Source organism: Salvelinus namaycush, chromosome 7 (assembly GCF_016432855.1).
Source record: "Salvelinus namaycush isolate Seneca chromosome 7, SaNama_1.0, whole genome shotgun sequence".
Lineage (NCBI taxonomy): Eukaryota > Metazoa > Chordata > Actinopteri > Salmoniformes > Salmonidae > Salvelinus > Salvelinus namaycush.
Genome location: NC_052313.1, coordinates 27703548 through 27717966, shown reverse-complemented (window position 1 = coordinate 27717966; position 14419 = coordinate 27703548). Strand labels below are relative to the sequence as shown.

Below are 14419 nucleotides of genomic sequence, written 5' to 3'. Positions count from 1 at the left end.
TCTGCACTGAACGGCGAGGGTAGGGTGCTTGTAATATAATCACATTTATCGACTTCCACAAAAACGGTCACAGCAGCCGGTGGAGTGAGAATATTGTATATTTATTAACTTTTCCTCTTCTCTCCATTTGAACCTCTCCTTGAACTTTCAGCTTTTCATGTAGCTCCCCCCACTCCTTACTCCCAAAGATGTTTCTTCTTGTGATGGCAACTCTTCTTACCGATGTTCCGCCAACCAAAAGGCCTGTTGTCACCCAAACAGGTATACCAGTACCACGGTATTGATGCATAATGTATAATTTTTCTGATTCATTGGAACAGAAGGGCAGTTAGGGAGGGAGGGGTAGTGTACTAGTGGGTATAGACCGAGCGCTGTCAAGGCATACTAGCTAATCCTGTTGGGTGTCAGACAGCCTGAGACAGTGGCTTGTGTCCCACATGACACCCTATTCCTTAAATAGTCCACTACTTTTTGTGAATTACTTAGTCAAAAGTAGTGCACCACATAGAAAACAGGGTGCCATTTGGAATTCAGACCAGCCTCTCTCCTCTGGTGACCCTGGGGGAGGCTGTTATTGTGACTCACAACACAATGACAGCAGACAATAGAGAAACCCAGTCTCTACTCCCCTGTTGGATGCTACTGTCACAGGATTTATAACACACACACATACACACATGTGCAAGCACACGCACCCACACACACACACACACCTGTTCTCGAGAGAGGTAATTGACCTAAACCTGTTTGAGTAGTTAGGAGAGAACACCTGAGACATATCTAAGACCTTCTGGAGACACAGTACAAGGCATCAAGACATCTATGTAGCAGCGACCATTGCAACTGTCAGTTTTAAATTAATTTAGGAGTCAATTCGATGTGAGTTGACTCAGTCATGCATTGACGTCAATGGGAGACTAAGTACAAATGTCACTTCAGTATAACTTAGGATTCGCCTCTTATTATTGAAAATCCAGGCAACAGCAGATCTATATCTCTTGGCATTGAAGTCACACACAAACAAAAAAAAATGTTGAAGAAACAATGACTGGTTTTAATGCAATGATTTTAGTCCAACACCTATGAACACCTAGATGTTCTATTGGAGTCACCTACTTTTATCACTCCTTGTTTTGTTATTGCATTTAAAACCGCAAAGCCGAGAGACTTTGTGCAGTAGCTGGATCAACACAGTCGGAAGGTGTTCAATGTAGACAATAATATCAATGTGCAAAAATGACTTTCAATTGTGAAATCCAAACCTTTTATAAAATGGGATTTGGGTAAAAGGAGTAGCGTAGTGATTGATAGTACTTACCAATAATCCATACAGGTCTTTGTAGAGTAACCCCAAAAAATAACTCAAAACAAGAAAGCCGGTATGTGTCAGACAATTACACTATTCTTCCTGTTTCTCCAAATGCAGTCTGTCCAGTTGGAGGAACAGTGGCTTGATTCTGCTGCACTCTATGTCTGACCTTTATGGGTTATAGGTCACAGGGTCACGTCAATCTGTCTACCCCCAGATGTGGTAGGATTCTGGGGGCCGACAGCGCCAATCCTGCCTGGCAGTCAGGTATGGAGTTAGGTGAGCTCATGACAAGCTCTCAGAGAGAGGTCAGTGCTGCGAAATCAGGGTCTGCCAGAAACAAAAGTGGTGATATAGTGTGTGTGTGTGTGTGTGTGTGTGTGTGTGTGTGTGTGTGTGTGTGTGTGTGTGTGTGTGTGTGTGTGTGTGTGTGTGTGTGTGTGTGTGTGTGTGTGTGTGTGTGTGTGTGTGTGTGTGTGTGTGTGCCCGTGCGTGTTTGCGAGAGCGGGTGTGTGTGTGTGTATGGGAGGATATGTGTGTTAAAGTGTTTCTGAAGTGCTTCCTATTTTTCAAGGTCCAAACGGGCCTTTCTTTTCACTATGTACAGTATGTGTCCCAAACGGCACCCGATTGCCTATATAATTCACTACTTTTGACCAGGGCTCATAGGGCTCTGGTCAAAAGTAATGCACTATGTAGGGAACAGGGTACCATTTGGGACGCAGCCTGTGACTAACGTAGCAGAAGCCACATACTGTTAGTACTTTCCTAAACAGGCCCTGCCTATCATTTTCAACGGAGCGATATATGCCTGTACAAAGACATTAACTGAAGAGCATATTGCTACATTATACGCATGCTGACACGAGCTAATTGATATGTTGTCATTTCATTCTTGTAGTTTTTTTACTTATTTTATTCTGTTTATCATATTGTGCTGAGAATATCATTTGTCCCTAAGAAAAAAAATCGCCTAATACTGATGTTCCTTTACTTTAAGGCACCCTTTATGAAGGATACCTTAATGTAGTGTTTCCGTTGTTGTACATGACAAGGTATTTTGTTATTCTATCAAAAAAAGGGACAGTGGGAATTATTTTCTTCTTACATCTATGTACTGTCTCAGCATCCAAGCTGACCTTCAACCATTTGAAAGTAAATGAAAATAATATAGGGTTGTAAGTTGAATGGTGTTTTATATCCACTATTTATGTATTAATCCTCAGAAGAAGATTATTACTGTTTATTATTAATATTATTATTATGCACTGATAAGGCCCTTATGCTGTGTTTATTGATTATTTTTGATTCTCTTTTTTGCTCTATGAAATGAAAGACACCTTTTGTTCTGTTTCAGTAATCAGCCTTAATTTATAATGTGATAGTCGAGCAAAAATCAGCCTCAGGGGAAGAAAAATACATTATGTGTGTGTATGTATGTGTGTGTGTGTGGGGGGGAGGGGTGTGTGTGTATGTGTAACCCATGAAAAGGCTTTGTCTCATATGGTCAATATACCCAGTCAACATTTGTGCGTCCCAAATGGCACCCTATTTCCTACATAGTGCACTACTTTATATGGAATAGGGTGCCATTGGGGACGCACCCCTGAACATTACAGGTCTGCGGTTTAATGGTTTAGATCAACTTCTCATGATTGATTCCTTTGTCAAAAGGCAGTTGCTACGTCTTCTCTGCAACTCCAATCAGTTTGCATTTTCTTCACATGAAGTCGGCTACTCGTATGGGTGAGACAATCTTGAACACATGGTCTTGGTTATAATCTTTTAAGGTGTGTGGGTGTTATTAAGCTATATTGAAACTGGTTTGACAAAGTTAGCGTTTTGTGAAATTGGGTAACTGTTACTAACAAGGACAAAATTCCTGCTATCCACATATATGAGAAACATGTTCATGACTGAAGTTTAGAGAAAAGTCCAATTTGATTGTGATGGAACGCATGTGATGAAGCAACTCTGCTGTATGATATTTTTATTTTTAGTAACAATGTATTTTAGAGAGGATATTCAAAAGGTAACAATAGTTATGTACCTTTTTGCCCATTAGGTTTTAAGGTAATTTAATACAAATTGTGATGTTCTTTATATTTTTATTTCACCTTTTTATTATAATCAATTCAAATGTCAGTCAAATTATGACGTTATTTATGGTTATTATAGTAACATATCAAAACCCTGACATTGCAGGGTGATTACAGGAAGTGGTAAAGAATGTTGGATTGTGGGAAATGCCAAACTCAAGACTTTAACCAATCCTGGAGGATGCTTGTGATGTAGTCCATGTATAGGCATAAAACCATTCAAATGAACATTTGTAAATAAATGAATGTTTCCCTATGTAAAAACAATCAAAAAACATATTAGGTAGATATACATTTTGTAATTAATGTTATTACACTGTTGATGTTATGGCACGTGTACGGAACTAGATCAGCATTAAAAACCTTGCCATCAACATACGCTAACCTAGTTGTGTTTATTGAAATGCACGCCGCACATGTTTTCACTTATAACATAATAAGACAGATTTAAATAGTTAGACTGTCAATCTCCTCATGCAGAGGTGGGCCCTATAACTACGTAGTTGTACGGCCTTGGTTTTGCCTCGTCACTCCTACACCACATGGAGGCTTAGTCCCGAATGGCACCCTATTCCCTCTATAGTGCACTACTTTTGACCAGGGCCGATTAGGGAATAGGCTGTCATTTGGGACGCAAAGAGTATATGGTGATTTTGTTACTCATCAATCACATTCAACAGGCTGACCGGTGTTTCCAGAGCCCAGAGAGGAGCCAGGGATTTCACCCTCCTCCTCAGCCCTGCATATCTCTATCAGGGTGTTTACTAGCACACCATAGCAAAACAAACCTGAAAATCTGTATTCTGATTGGACAAGTTCAGCAAGTACCTCTCCTTTTCAAAACGTTTTCTCCCTACTGAACATGACCCAGGTCTCCCCCTCCACAGCAACACTATCTAGCCTCTGATGACCCTGATTAGTGACGTGCTCCATGGTTGGAGTTATCGGACCACCGCCGTCGGTATGTCACCGCTGATCTGGCATGCAGCTGTAAAGGTGAATTAAAGGTCAAATTCTATACAATACACACGCCTTAGATCAGCAATGATATACAATCAGTTAAATACTCAGTTTTCCTATTGTAGTAAAGAAATGGTGGGTTAATACTAGAACAGGCCAGTGGAGCAACAAAGCTGTGCATGCGAGGGGGATTGTCAGAGTAGCGAACCAATCTTAGCGAGGTCAATTGAGTCCGTGCCTATAGGATTGTACTGGCGACACAAGAACTGAACTTGTCCAATAAGAATTTCATTTTCCGTTGCAAATTGTTTTGCTACGGTATGCACTAATGAATAAGACCCTGGCTGCTTTTAAGTGTATTGAGGCACATCCACACATAAAACCTTAACTGGCAGAAAACCGTTGCTGTTTGCCCACGCTAATTTATGCAGGATTATGCTAACGGCCTGGAGCTCTGGTGAACCTGGCACACAAACACACACATAGGAATGACTCAGGATAGAATGACTCAGGATAGAATGACTCAGGATAGAATGACTCAGGGACAGCCTGTAGAAAAGCGCACACATGGACACACAGAGCTATTTCTGTCATCTACCTTTTTTTTCTTCATGTAGTGACATTGTATGTTTCATGAAGATCATGTCACTGTACATCGCTGCGTTACTGCCGTTACGTGATTCTAGCGCAATTGCCGAAGGGATTATTGATCCTTAGATGTAGGTAACAAGTGGGGAGAGTTTAACAGTCAAACGGCAAGCTATGTAGAAAACCAAACTTTATTTAAATCCCATATGTGACCCCTATTTGCCACAAACATTGCACAGTATGAAAAGAAATCACATCATTGGGCATCGTGTCACATTAGCTATACACAAACATGGTCCTTTTTTTTGTACATAAAACGCTTTTTGGTGATTTAGAAAATGCTCGACTGTTTCCGCTGCTGGTGACATCACAAATGCAAAACAAATCTTAGTGTTTTTCTTACAATTGAAATTCACTGGCCGTCGCTACACGTGATGTGTCCCAAATTGTACCCTATTCCCGATATAGTGCACAAAGTTTGTGCACTATATCGGGAATAGGGTGCCATTTGGGATAGCCACGAAGTGAGGAGAGGAAGGCTCAAGACTAGGAACCTGCTACATTGTTCATCTGAAGGATCCCTCGGTATAGGAAAACGCTTTATCAAAACCAAAAAGAGGTTTACTTTCTTTTAAAATATCAAATGAAAGATACGAAAACTATAACCTTATCATGAAAAAAACACAGAACACTTACTACAGTAGTGATAAAGTTAATCAATCATCGATGCCAAGAACAAAGTATGTTTTAAGACACTGAGATGGGGACCCTAACTCGGCCCTATTGTGCGAAAGTCCGAGTGGGAGCCATCGCAAACTTCTCTCTGAAATGTAAAACACATCTGGAAACTACATATCCCATGGGGGATAGCTCTGTGAAACTACATATCCCATCACGGGGGATTGGGTCTGTGTGGAGGAGAAGAGAACCACCCTCTTGTCTCATCCGCAGAACACTTGTACGCCTTGCTCTACTAAAATCCATAGGAAAAATGGAAGACAGCCAGCGTTTTTTTTTGTCTGTCAATATTTTTTTGGTCCCGTCTGCAAAAGACACAGACTTACATACACGCATATATGACAAAGTAAAAAATAACTAACAGCCAAGGCACCTTGATACAGTTTTGTACAAAAACAATCCTCATTTATGATTTGTATACCAAAAATAGAAATAAATCAGGCTTTTTGTGTTTGTTACGCAGCCACTAAACTCATGCTAGGAGTTCCGTTAGGGACAACATCTTTCCCTCCACTTTCTCTTTAAGACACCAGTTGTTTAGCCTGCAGCTCCATCTCTGCTGCCCGCTTGAGGGCCACATCCACTAGGAGCTGGAAGCCGCTGAAGTCCTGGGTGAGGTCTGGAGGGGTGGGGGGAGGGGTATTGAAGAGCCCACTCTGGGGGCTCAGGTTACCCTCCATGGTGGTGGTCACTGCCGGGGCTCCCAGCCCTTCCTCCTGGCATCTGAAGAGCACCAGAGCCTCTGTGGTGGAATGCAGCAGCTCTGCAGCCCTACTGTGGTCTGTTTTACTGCTGGAGAGGAAGTAGGAGAGGGAGGAGGGAGGGCTGGAGCCCTGTTTCTGCATCACAGTGGAGTTGACAGTGGTGTGACAGATGACTGAGGGCCGGGGGAGCACTGTAGTGGCGGTCCCCGGGGAGGAGGAAGGGGACATCTTAGGGGATGATTTGGCCTTCTGCAGGACGCTGGGGCTAGGGAGGCCTGCCTCGAAGCTTGAGGGGTGCAGTGCCCGCTGATCGTAGCTGTCCTCGGGGCCCGTGGCGGCTGTGGCGTGCTTGGGTGACTGGGAGCTGGATTCAGAGAAGCCCCCGTCGCCTCCCTTGCTGCCCTTCCGAGAGATGGTGAACTGGTTGGGGTCTTTACCGTCTTTCCGCAGCATCTCCGGGAGGAGCCGACGGCGTGCGTTGATGAACCAGTTGCAAACCTGAAGGAGGATAGCAATCAACATTTGTTTAAATACACAGTATAGTTTCACAAACAAGTTGTCTCAATATACTTTTTAAAAAAGAATGGGAAACAGAAGACGACGTGGAGAAAGGAGTTACACTTTCATATTTCACATGTTGACATAAAAACAGGTTACATCATGTTAACATATTTGCATGACATAGACAGCTGTTTTTCTGTAGTACCCAAAACATGCATCTTATCTGAAACATCTACAAGCATTACGTGGTAGGGGTTGTACAACTTGTTCTTGATTGTATATATTCTGACAATATTTTAAAGCTTATTTTTTATTATTTAACATTTATTTAACTAGGCAAGTCAGTTAGGAACAAGTTCTTATTTACAATGGCTGGGCCAATCACAGCCGGTTGTGATACAGCCTGGAATCGAACCAGGGTCTGTAGTGACGCCTCTAGCACTGAGATGCAGTGCATTAGACCGCTGCGCCACTCGGGAGTCAGTCTTGGTTATTTTTGTTATCTAAAGAAAATGTATGTCCATAAAATACAGAGTGCTTATTCATTTAGAATGCATAATTTTACGTAAGTCGGAAAATATAACAATCATTTGTGATTCTTCTGGCTTTTCTCATTAAGAAACTCAGACTAGGCCTTCTAAAAGCCATCATGGTGTGTAACACTAGTTTGGTCTAAGGTGTTGCCCTTCCCAATCCTATTGTCATGTGGATAAAGAGACAGTCCTCGCTCTCCTTCTCTCTGTCCCAGCCTATTGTCGGCCACGGATGGCTCACCGAAGCCTAGAGCTCTTAGTATTTAAATGACTCTGTATTGTTCACAGACAGCTGGGCTGGAAGAGGGCTGGAGGGAGGGAAATTCCTGTGTGAGCGTTGCAGCTAAGCCCACACCAACCACAAAGCAGTGTGAGTGAGTTTAGTCACCATATGTGCATCCCAAATGGAACCCTATTCCCTATAAAGTGCATTTTTGACCAGAGCCCTGTGAGGAAAAAAACATGTGGGGCCCTTATCAAAAGTAATGCACTACATAGGGAATAGGGTGCCATTTGGGATGCAAACTCGTGCCTTTTCACTTCAGACGTGTCTCAGAGAAAATATTGCAGACAAGCTTCCTTGAAAGGCCCTGGCCCACCGAAAGACACACATAAATATACCGTTTTTTGGAGAGGTGTGGGGGGCTGACACACTGGGCGCCTGGGGAGCTGCTGTCCGGCGTAGTTAAGTGCCTTGCTCAAGGGCACGATGGCAGGCAACGTCATCTAGGATGTGATACCAGTTCCGTATCAAATCCAGATACCAGTCCCGCCAGTGTGGTCAATCGGACCCGGATTCTGGCTCTCTTCTCTAACCGCTAGGCTACCTGCCGCCCCTATTGTCCATGTGTCACGCTCTTTGTTTACGTATTAGTGCATTACGTGTCATAAAACCGAGACAGGACGTTGCAACACAAGGTCATTGTATATTGTATTTCCAGCCACTAGTTGTCATGCATGCTGCAGCCCTACTAGTTATCAGGTAGTAAACCTATGAACACCGTCTGAATACTTCAGAAATGTATCTAATCTCCTTGAGAAAAGCAGAGCTCTCAGTGACAAGATGGGTGAAAGCACGGTTACATTCACCAATCCAACCTATTTAAATCTGTGATCACTTCAAGGAAGGTAGGACAGAAAGATGTATTTTGATTGAAGCGGCTCGTTAGTTAGCCTACCTGTAGTGTGGAGAGCTGCGTCTGCTTTGAGAGCAGGGCTTTCTCCTGTTCAGAGGGGTAAGCATTGTAGCGATGCTCGTAGAGCCAGTCCCTGAGGATCTGCACCGACTCCTTGGGTAGATTCCCGCGCCTCTTCCTCTTCCCACTGCTACCTCCTGTGCTGGATGACAGGTCCAGGGGGGCGTCCATGCTGTCCTCGTCGTCCGTCTCACTGCCCGATAACGTCATCATGCCTGTGTGTGGCCAAGAGAAGAATGTATGTGTGAGAGAATTTCAGTCAGAATTCCCCTTATGCCAACCAAACACTGGTCTGTCTGTAGGTCGGTGTCTGCTCTGTCTGTCACCCTCCTCACACCAGCCCTGTTCCAAACACTAGCATATAGCGGAGGCAGCTGATGTGTCAGAAGCAAGCTGTCAAGTTCAGCCATGTGATTCATGGAACAGAGACTGGGGAGGATGGGAGGGAGGGAGGGAGGGGGGATGAGATGCCACAAAGGCAGACTGCTCAGACGCTGTGTCAGTTATAAAACCTGCCTTGACAAATACTGCTGGCCTACTGTACTGAGCAAAACATCTCTTCATGTTTCAAAACTGGCAGCGCAGGACTCAAGACAACTGAAATAGTTATTCTGGGGGATTTCCAATGTTATAAGAACATCTGTAGTCCATTTGAATTGCATTCATGTGAACCTCTTTTGTATTTTTTTTAAACAGGTTGTATTTGGACACAACTTTTATGTAGGAGCAACATATTTCTTATTTGGCAATAAAACAATTTAAAATCAAACTTTCTTTGGGAACTTTTTTTTTTTAATTATCAAATTGGACTACATTTAGCAGTTACATTTCAAAAACTAAACATATGTAATGTCTTAAATTGGAGCATAAAAACATGTCAACATAATAAAGGATATCAGTCATCTGTCTTTTTCATAGTGGTGGGAAATGGATAAGAAACAACTAAAGTTAGAATGAGGTAATTACGTAGGCCCTGGGTGAGGGAAAGGGGGAGGGGGACCTGTTGCACATCAGCGTCTCCAGACTAAACAAAAGAATCTTGGTCGTCGAACCATTATTTCACTATAATGTCAACGTTTTTGAAAGCGTAACCACTCATTTCTTACTTAAGTCAAGTCTACTACTCATGTTCTTGTGAATTGAGTGTTTTGTAAACTCAACTCAAAGGAATTTCTAAGTTTAAACAACGTGTAGAAGAAGTTCTATTGTGTGATCTTGTAACACGAGGTCGAAGAATGCGAGAGAACAGCCTCGCAGAATGAAAGTAAACAGCAACTTCACAAAGGAGGTCAGGATTTTGAACGTTGTTGCACCAAAGTTAGGGCTGAAAACTCTAGTTTATCCCGAATATAACTTATTAAGATTACATTTCGAAACAATACTACACAGAAAAGGAAACAATGTAGTAGCCAAACTAACAGATGATACTTAATACTCTGTAGCCCCAACGACGCGCATACTAGAGTTGATACATTTTAATTCACTAAATGCGTGGTGACGTGAGGGTTTAGAGAAGCCCTCTAATTTAGTCAGTCACAATCTAAAATAGATGTACCCTGTAGGAATTATCCATTGGAAACTTGTTCATCATGAACTAAGTTCAGAGTCCGCTATAAAAGGTAAAGTATCTAACACTATTGTATAACAAAGCTGTTATATACATTTACTAAATGTCTATATGTAGTCAACCTTTAAAGCTAACAATTCCTTACATTTGAAACAGATTGAATGAAGTCACACGCAAACCATTCAATTTTGACAGCCCGTCAGCACGTGAAAAAACTGTTTTGTCTGGAGCGGAAACAATAGGCTGCATGGCTTGCATTGAGAAATGCATTATGCCCCATCTCACTCAATATATTTTTTGATACAGCCATGTTATCGAAAATGTGACAATCAGCACGCTGATGAAATAAACGACCTACCCTTTTTTGTCTTCATGTCCGTCAAAATTCCCCTTTTCACGTTGGCCACGAGAGGAGCGCAGTAGCCTATTTTTTTCTCGAATTCTATTCCTTTAGTGGCAAATCTTTTTCTCAGGATATTCCACACGTATATTCCAAATGGTTTTGTTCATTGATTTATTTTCGTTTGTAGAACCGTTCGTCGGCTTTTTCATTGGTTCGAGACGTAGTACTTTAACCAGGAGTAGGCTACCTGAAATCCGCTGCTCGACTTGGCGAAACCTTTCTCATTCAATGTGTGTTTGATCATGAAACTGGGTGACAGCTATCTTTGACAGCTGCGTGACTCAAAAGCACAAAGATCCTCCCACTTTAGAGGAAAGAGACAAAATCTCTGACAGCATGGCTTTTGCATTGACATAAACACAAATCTCACCGATCAACCGCTAGAATATATTCTACTTTTACGTTCCAAATGTAGGAATATAATTGAAATGCGTATGGAAGCGAATGGCATTGCAGATCTTGCGGCAGTTTTAGCGCACAATGTCCAAAACAACAACCGTAGCATTAGGTTACTTCTCATTAGTAGGCTATTTCGGACGCGGCTTCTCTAATTGGATTTCCTACCTCCTGTATCAATTTATGTGTCCATGGTTTCATAAATAGCAGAAGCCATTAGCGTATTAGTTATTTCTTTAGCTAATGCATTATACTGCAAATGTTATAGTTGTCAATTTGTCAACAGGGATATGATCCTATGTCAGTCGTAAAGGACTGCATATGTGAAAATACGCATGCACTGATCTTTTCGAATAGCATTTGAGAGTGATTACCTAAATAAATAAATGCTATGCTGCATTCCCGGTACAAGCCAATCGTCTTCCGTTCAAAAATGAGCTCAATATGAGTGACAGACAAAGGGGGTGTTTATTTTCCATGGTGGAACTGTTGTTTCAGCTGTGTCTGCGACTCCCTATAGTCTGTCTACGCGGTTTGGATGTTCTGCCTCTGTAGCCTACTCACTTGGTCTTCAAACAGGATCTTGCCCATTTCATGACATTTTAGGCTACATATCTAGCCAGCATTGCAAAACAACGGCCCACGTGTTCAGGCTATGTACTAAAGTGCATGCACACACACGCCTCTTCACTTGTGTGTTTATTTACGGTGTATGTGGGTCAGTGTGTTTTCAAACTAATCACGTGTCAACGCAAAGCTCCATAGACAAACATTGGCAGTAGAATGGCCTTACTGAAGAGCTCAGTGTTTTTCTACATGGCACGGCATAGGATGCCACCTTTCCAACAACTCAGTTCTTCAAACTTCTGCCCAGCTAGAGCTGCCCCGGTTAAGTGTGTTGTTATTGTGAGGTGGAGCAACAACTGCTCAGCCATGAAGTGGTAGGCCACACAAGCTCACAGAACTGGACCGCAGAATGCTGAAGCGTGTAGCACATGAAAAGTGTCTGTCCTCGGTTGCAACACTCACTACCGAGTTCCAAACTGCCTCTGGAAGCAACATCAGCACAATAACTGTTCTTCGGGAGCTTCATGAAATGGTTTTCCATGGCCGAGCAGCCGCACACAAGCCTAAGATCACCATGCGCAATGCCAAGCGCCGGCTGGAGTGATGTAAAGCTCACCGCTATAAGACTCTGGGGCTGTGGAAACACGTTCTATGGAGTGATGAATCACACTTCACCATCTGGCAGTCCGACGGATGAATCTGGGTTTAGCAGATGCCAAGAGAACGTTATCTGCCCAAATGCTTAGTGCCAATTGTAAAGTTTGGTGTAGGAAGAATAATGGTCTGGGTCTGTTTGTCATGGTTCGGTCTAGGCCCCTTAGTTCCAGTGAAGGGAAATCTTAACGCTACAGCATTCAATAACATTTTAGACGATTCTGTGCTTCCAACTTTGTGGCAACAGTTTGGGGAAGGCCCTTTCCTGTTTCAGCATGACAATGCCCCCGTGCACAAAGCGAGGTCCATACAGAAATGGTTTGTTGAGATCAGTGTGGAAGAACTTGATTGGCCTGCACAGAGCCCTGACCTCAACCCCATCGAACACCTTTGGGATGAATTGGAATGCCGACTGCAAGCTAGGCCTAATCGCCCAACATCAGTGCCCGACCTCACTAATGCTCTTGTGGTCCCTGCAGCAATATTACAAAATCTAGTGGAAATCCTTCCCAGATTAGTGGAGGCTGTTATAGCAGCAAAGGGGGGACCAACTCCATATTAATGTCCATGATTTTGGAATGAGATGTTCGACGAGCAGGTGTCCATATACTTTTGGTCATGTAGTGTAATTGGGATCGGGCATAGTGCATGTATCTCCAAAGAGGTAGGGTAGGCCTATGACAGTCCTACTCATTGTACTCCAAGTGTGGATATGTTATAGCATATATATGAGATAATAATTGATTACCCAGGAACCAATATACTCTGTATGCCTATTAGGCTGCCCTGCGGAGGGGCCATGGAAGGGAACACAGTGAAAAGGTATCACCCTATTCCTATTCAACACAATTTCTTACTATTGATTTTCTTTCTGTAAGTATGGGTCAGAGTACTACTTTGGCTGCATTTACACAGGCAGCCCAGTTCTGATCTTTTTTGTCCACTAATTGGTCTTTTGACCAATCACATCGGATGTTTTCACATCAGCTCTTTTCAGAACTGATCTAATTGGTCAAAAGACCAATTAGTGAAAAAAATATCAGAATTGGCTGCCTGTGTAAATGCAGCCATTGTGTCCAATCACTGTGTGAGGACTGCACTATTTTTAAAGGGCCCAAGCCTGCCCCTATGGTACTATCTGTACTTTATTTTTTATATTTTTGACAAGTTTTACTTTTACTCCACTACATTCCTAAAGAAAAGCATGTACTTTTTACTCCATACATTTTCCCTGACACCCAAAAGTACTCGTTACATTTCAAATGTTTATCAGGACAAGAAAAGGGTCCAATTCACGCACTTATCAAGAGAACATCCCTGGTCATCCCTACTGCCTCTGATCTGGCGGTGATTCATTTGTAAGTTATGTCTCTGTGTTAGAGTGTACCCCTGGCTATCTGTAAATAAATAAAAACAAGAAAATGGTGCTGTCTGGTTTGCTTAATATAAGGAATTTTAAATAATTTTTTGATACTTAATTATATTTTAGCAATTACATTTACTTTTGTTACTTAAGTTCATTTTAAACCAAATCCTTTCAGACTTTTACTCAAGTAGTATTTTACTTGAGTCATTTTCTATTCAAGTATCTTGACTTTTACTCAAGTATGACAATCGGATACTTTTTCCACCTGTATAACGGTACCTGTCAGAATACTGGGTACATGATGAAGTCATCGGGGAAAAGCACAAATAAAGTACTGGGCTGCTCTCTGCTGGCGATAACTATACAATGCACCTTTCGTTAGAATAATATTCAGTGTAACGTTTTTCGAAATGAACAACATAGGCATGCCAAATACTAAATTTGATGCAATTTGATGCATGCTAATTCGTTTAGAGGGCTTTTCTGCACCATAAACATATAGGCCTACAGAAAATACATTCATATTGTATAGTTTGCATACCTGCTTTAGGTGTTTAAAACAACACATTGAAATCAGAATTTAAAAATCCAAGGCCCCAAACTAGCCTGAGTCACAGTCTGTTTGTGCTGTCATGTCCTTGTCACCCATTGTCATACCAAACAATGTTTCACTTGACAAGGACAGCAATGGAGTAGGGAAGAGCACAAGCAGATCTGGAGACAGGTTACTTCAAAACTACACATGCCATTCAAGTTTGCCTAACAGGAAAGTTTGGGGACAAGAGTTTGATCCACCTATTTATAAATATAAAATGGATCATCCACAAGCTTTTCCTTT

The 14419-nt window shown here is 42.2% G+C and overlaps 1 protein-coding gene across 1 annotated transcript; it reads right to left on the bottom strand.

The window, feature by feature from the left end:
- Window positions 1-5128: 5128 nt before the first annotated feature.
- LOC120050421 (homeobox protein TGIF1-like) lies at window positions 5129-10857 on the bottom strand. The gene is made up of 3 exons (XM_038997011.1): window positions 10554-10857; window positions 8611-8843; window positions 5129-6896 (listed from the first exon to the last, which is right to left on the bottom strand). The coding sequence occupies exons 1-3, from the start codon at window positions 10567-10569 to the stop codon at window positions 6216-6218; spliced, it is 930 nt and encodes a 309-aa protein (XP_038852939.1). The 5' UTR covers window positions 10570-10857; the 3' UTR covers window positions 5129-6215.
- Between the last annotated feature and the right edge of the window lie 3562 nt (window positions 10858-14419).

Coding starts and splice junctions, on each gene's coding strand:
- LOC120050421 (XM_038997011.1), bottom strand. Junction 6,897..8,610: donor CGCAGCTCTCCACACTACAG/GTAGGCTAACTA, acceptor ATCCTCCTTCAG/GTTTGCAACTGGTTCATCAA.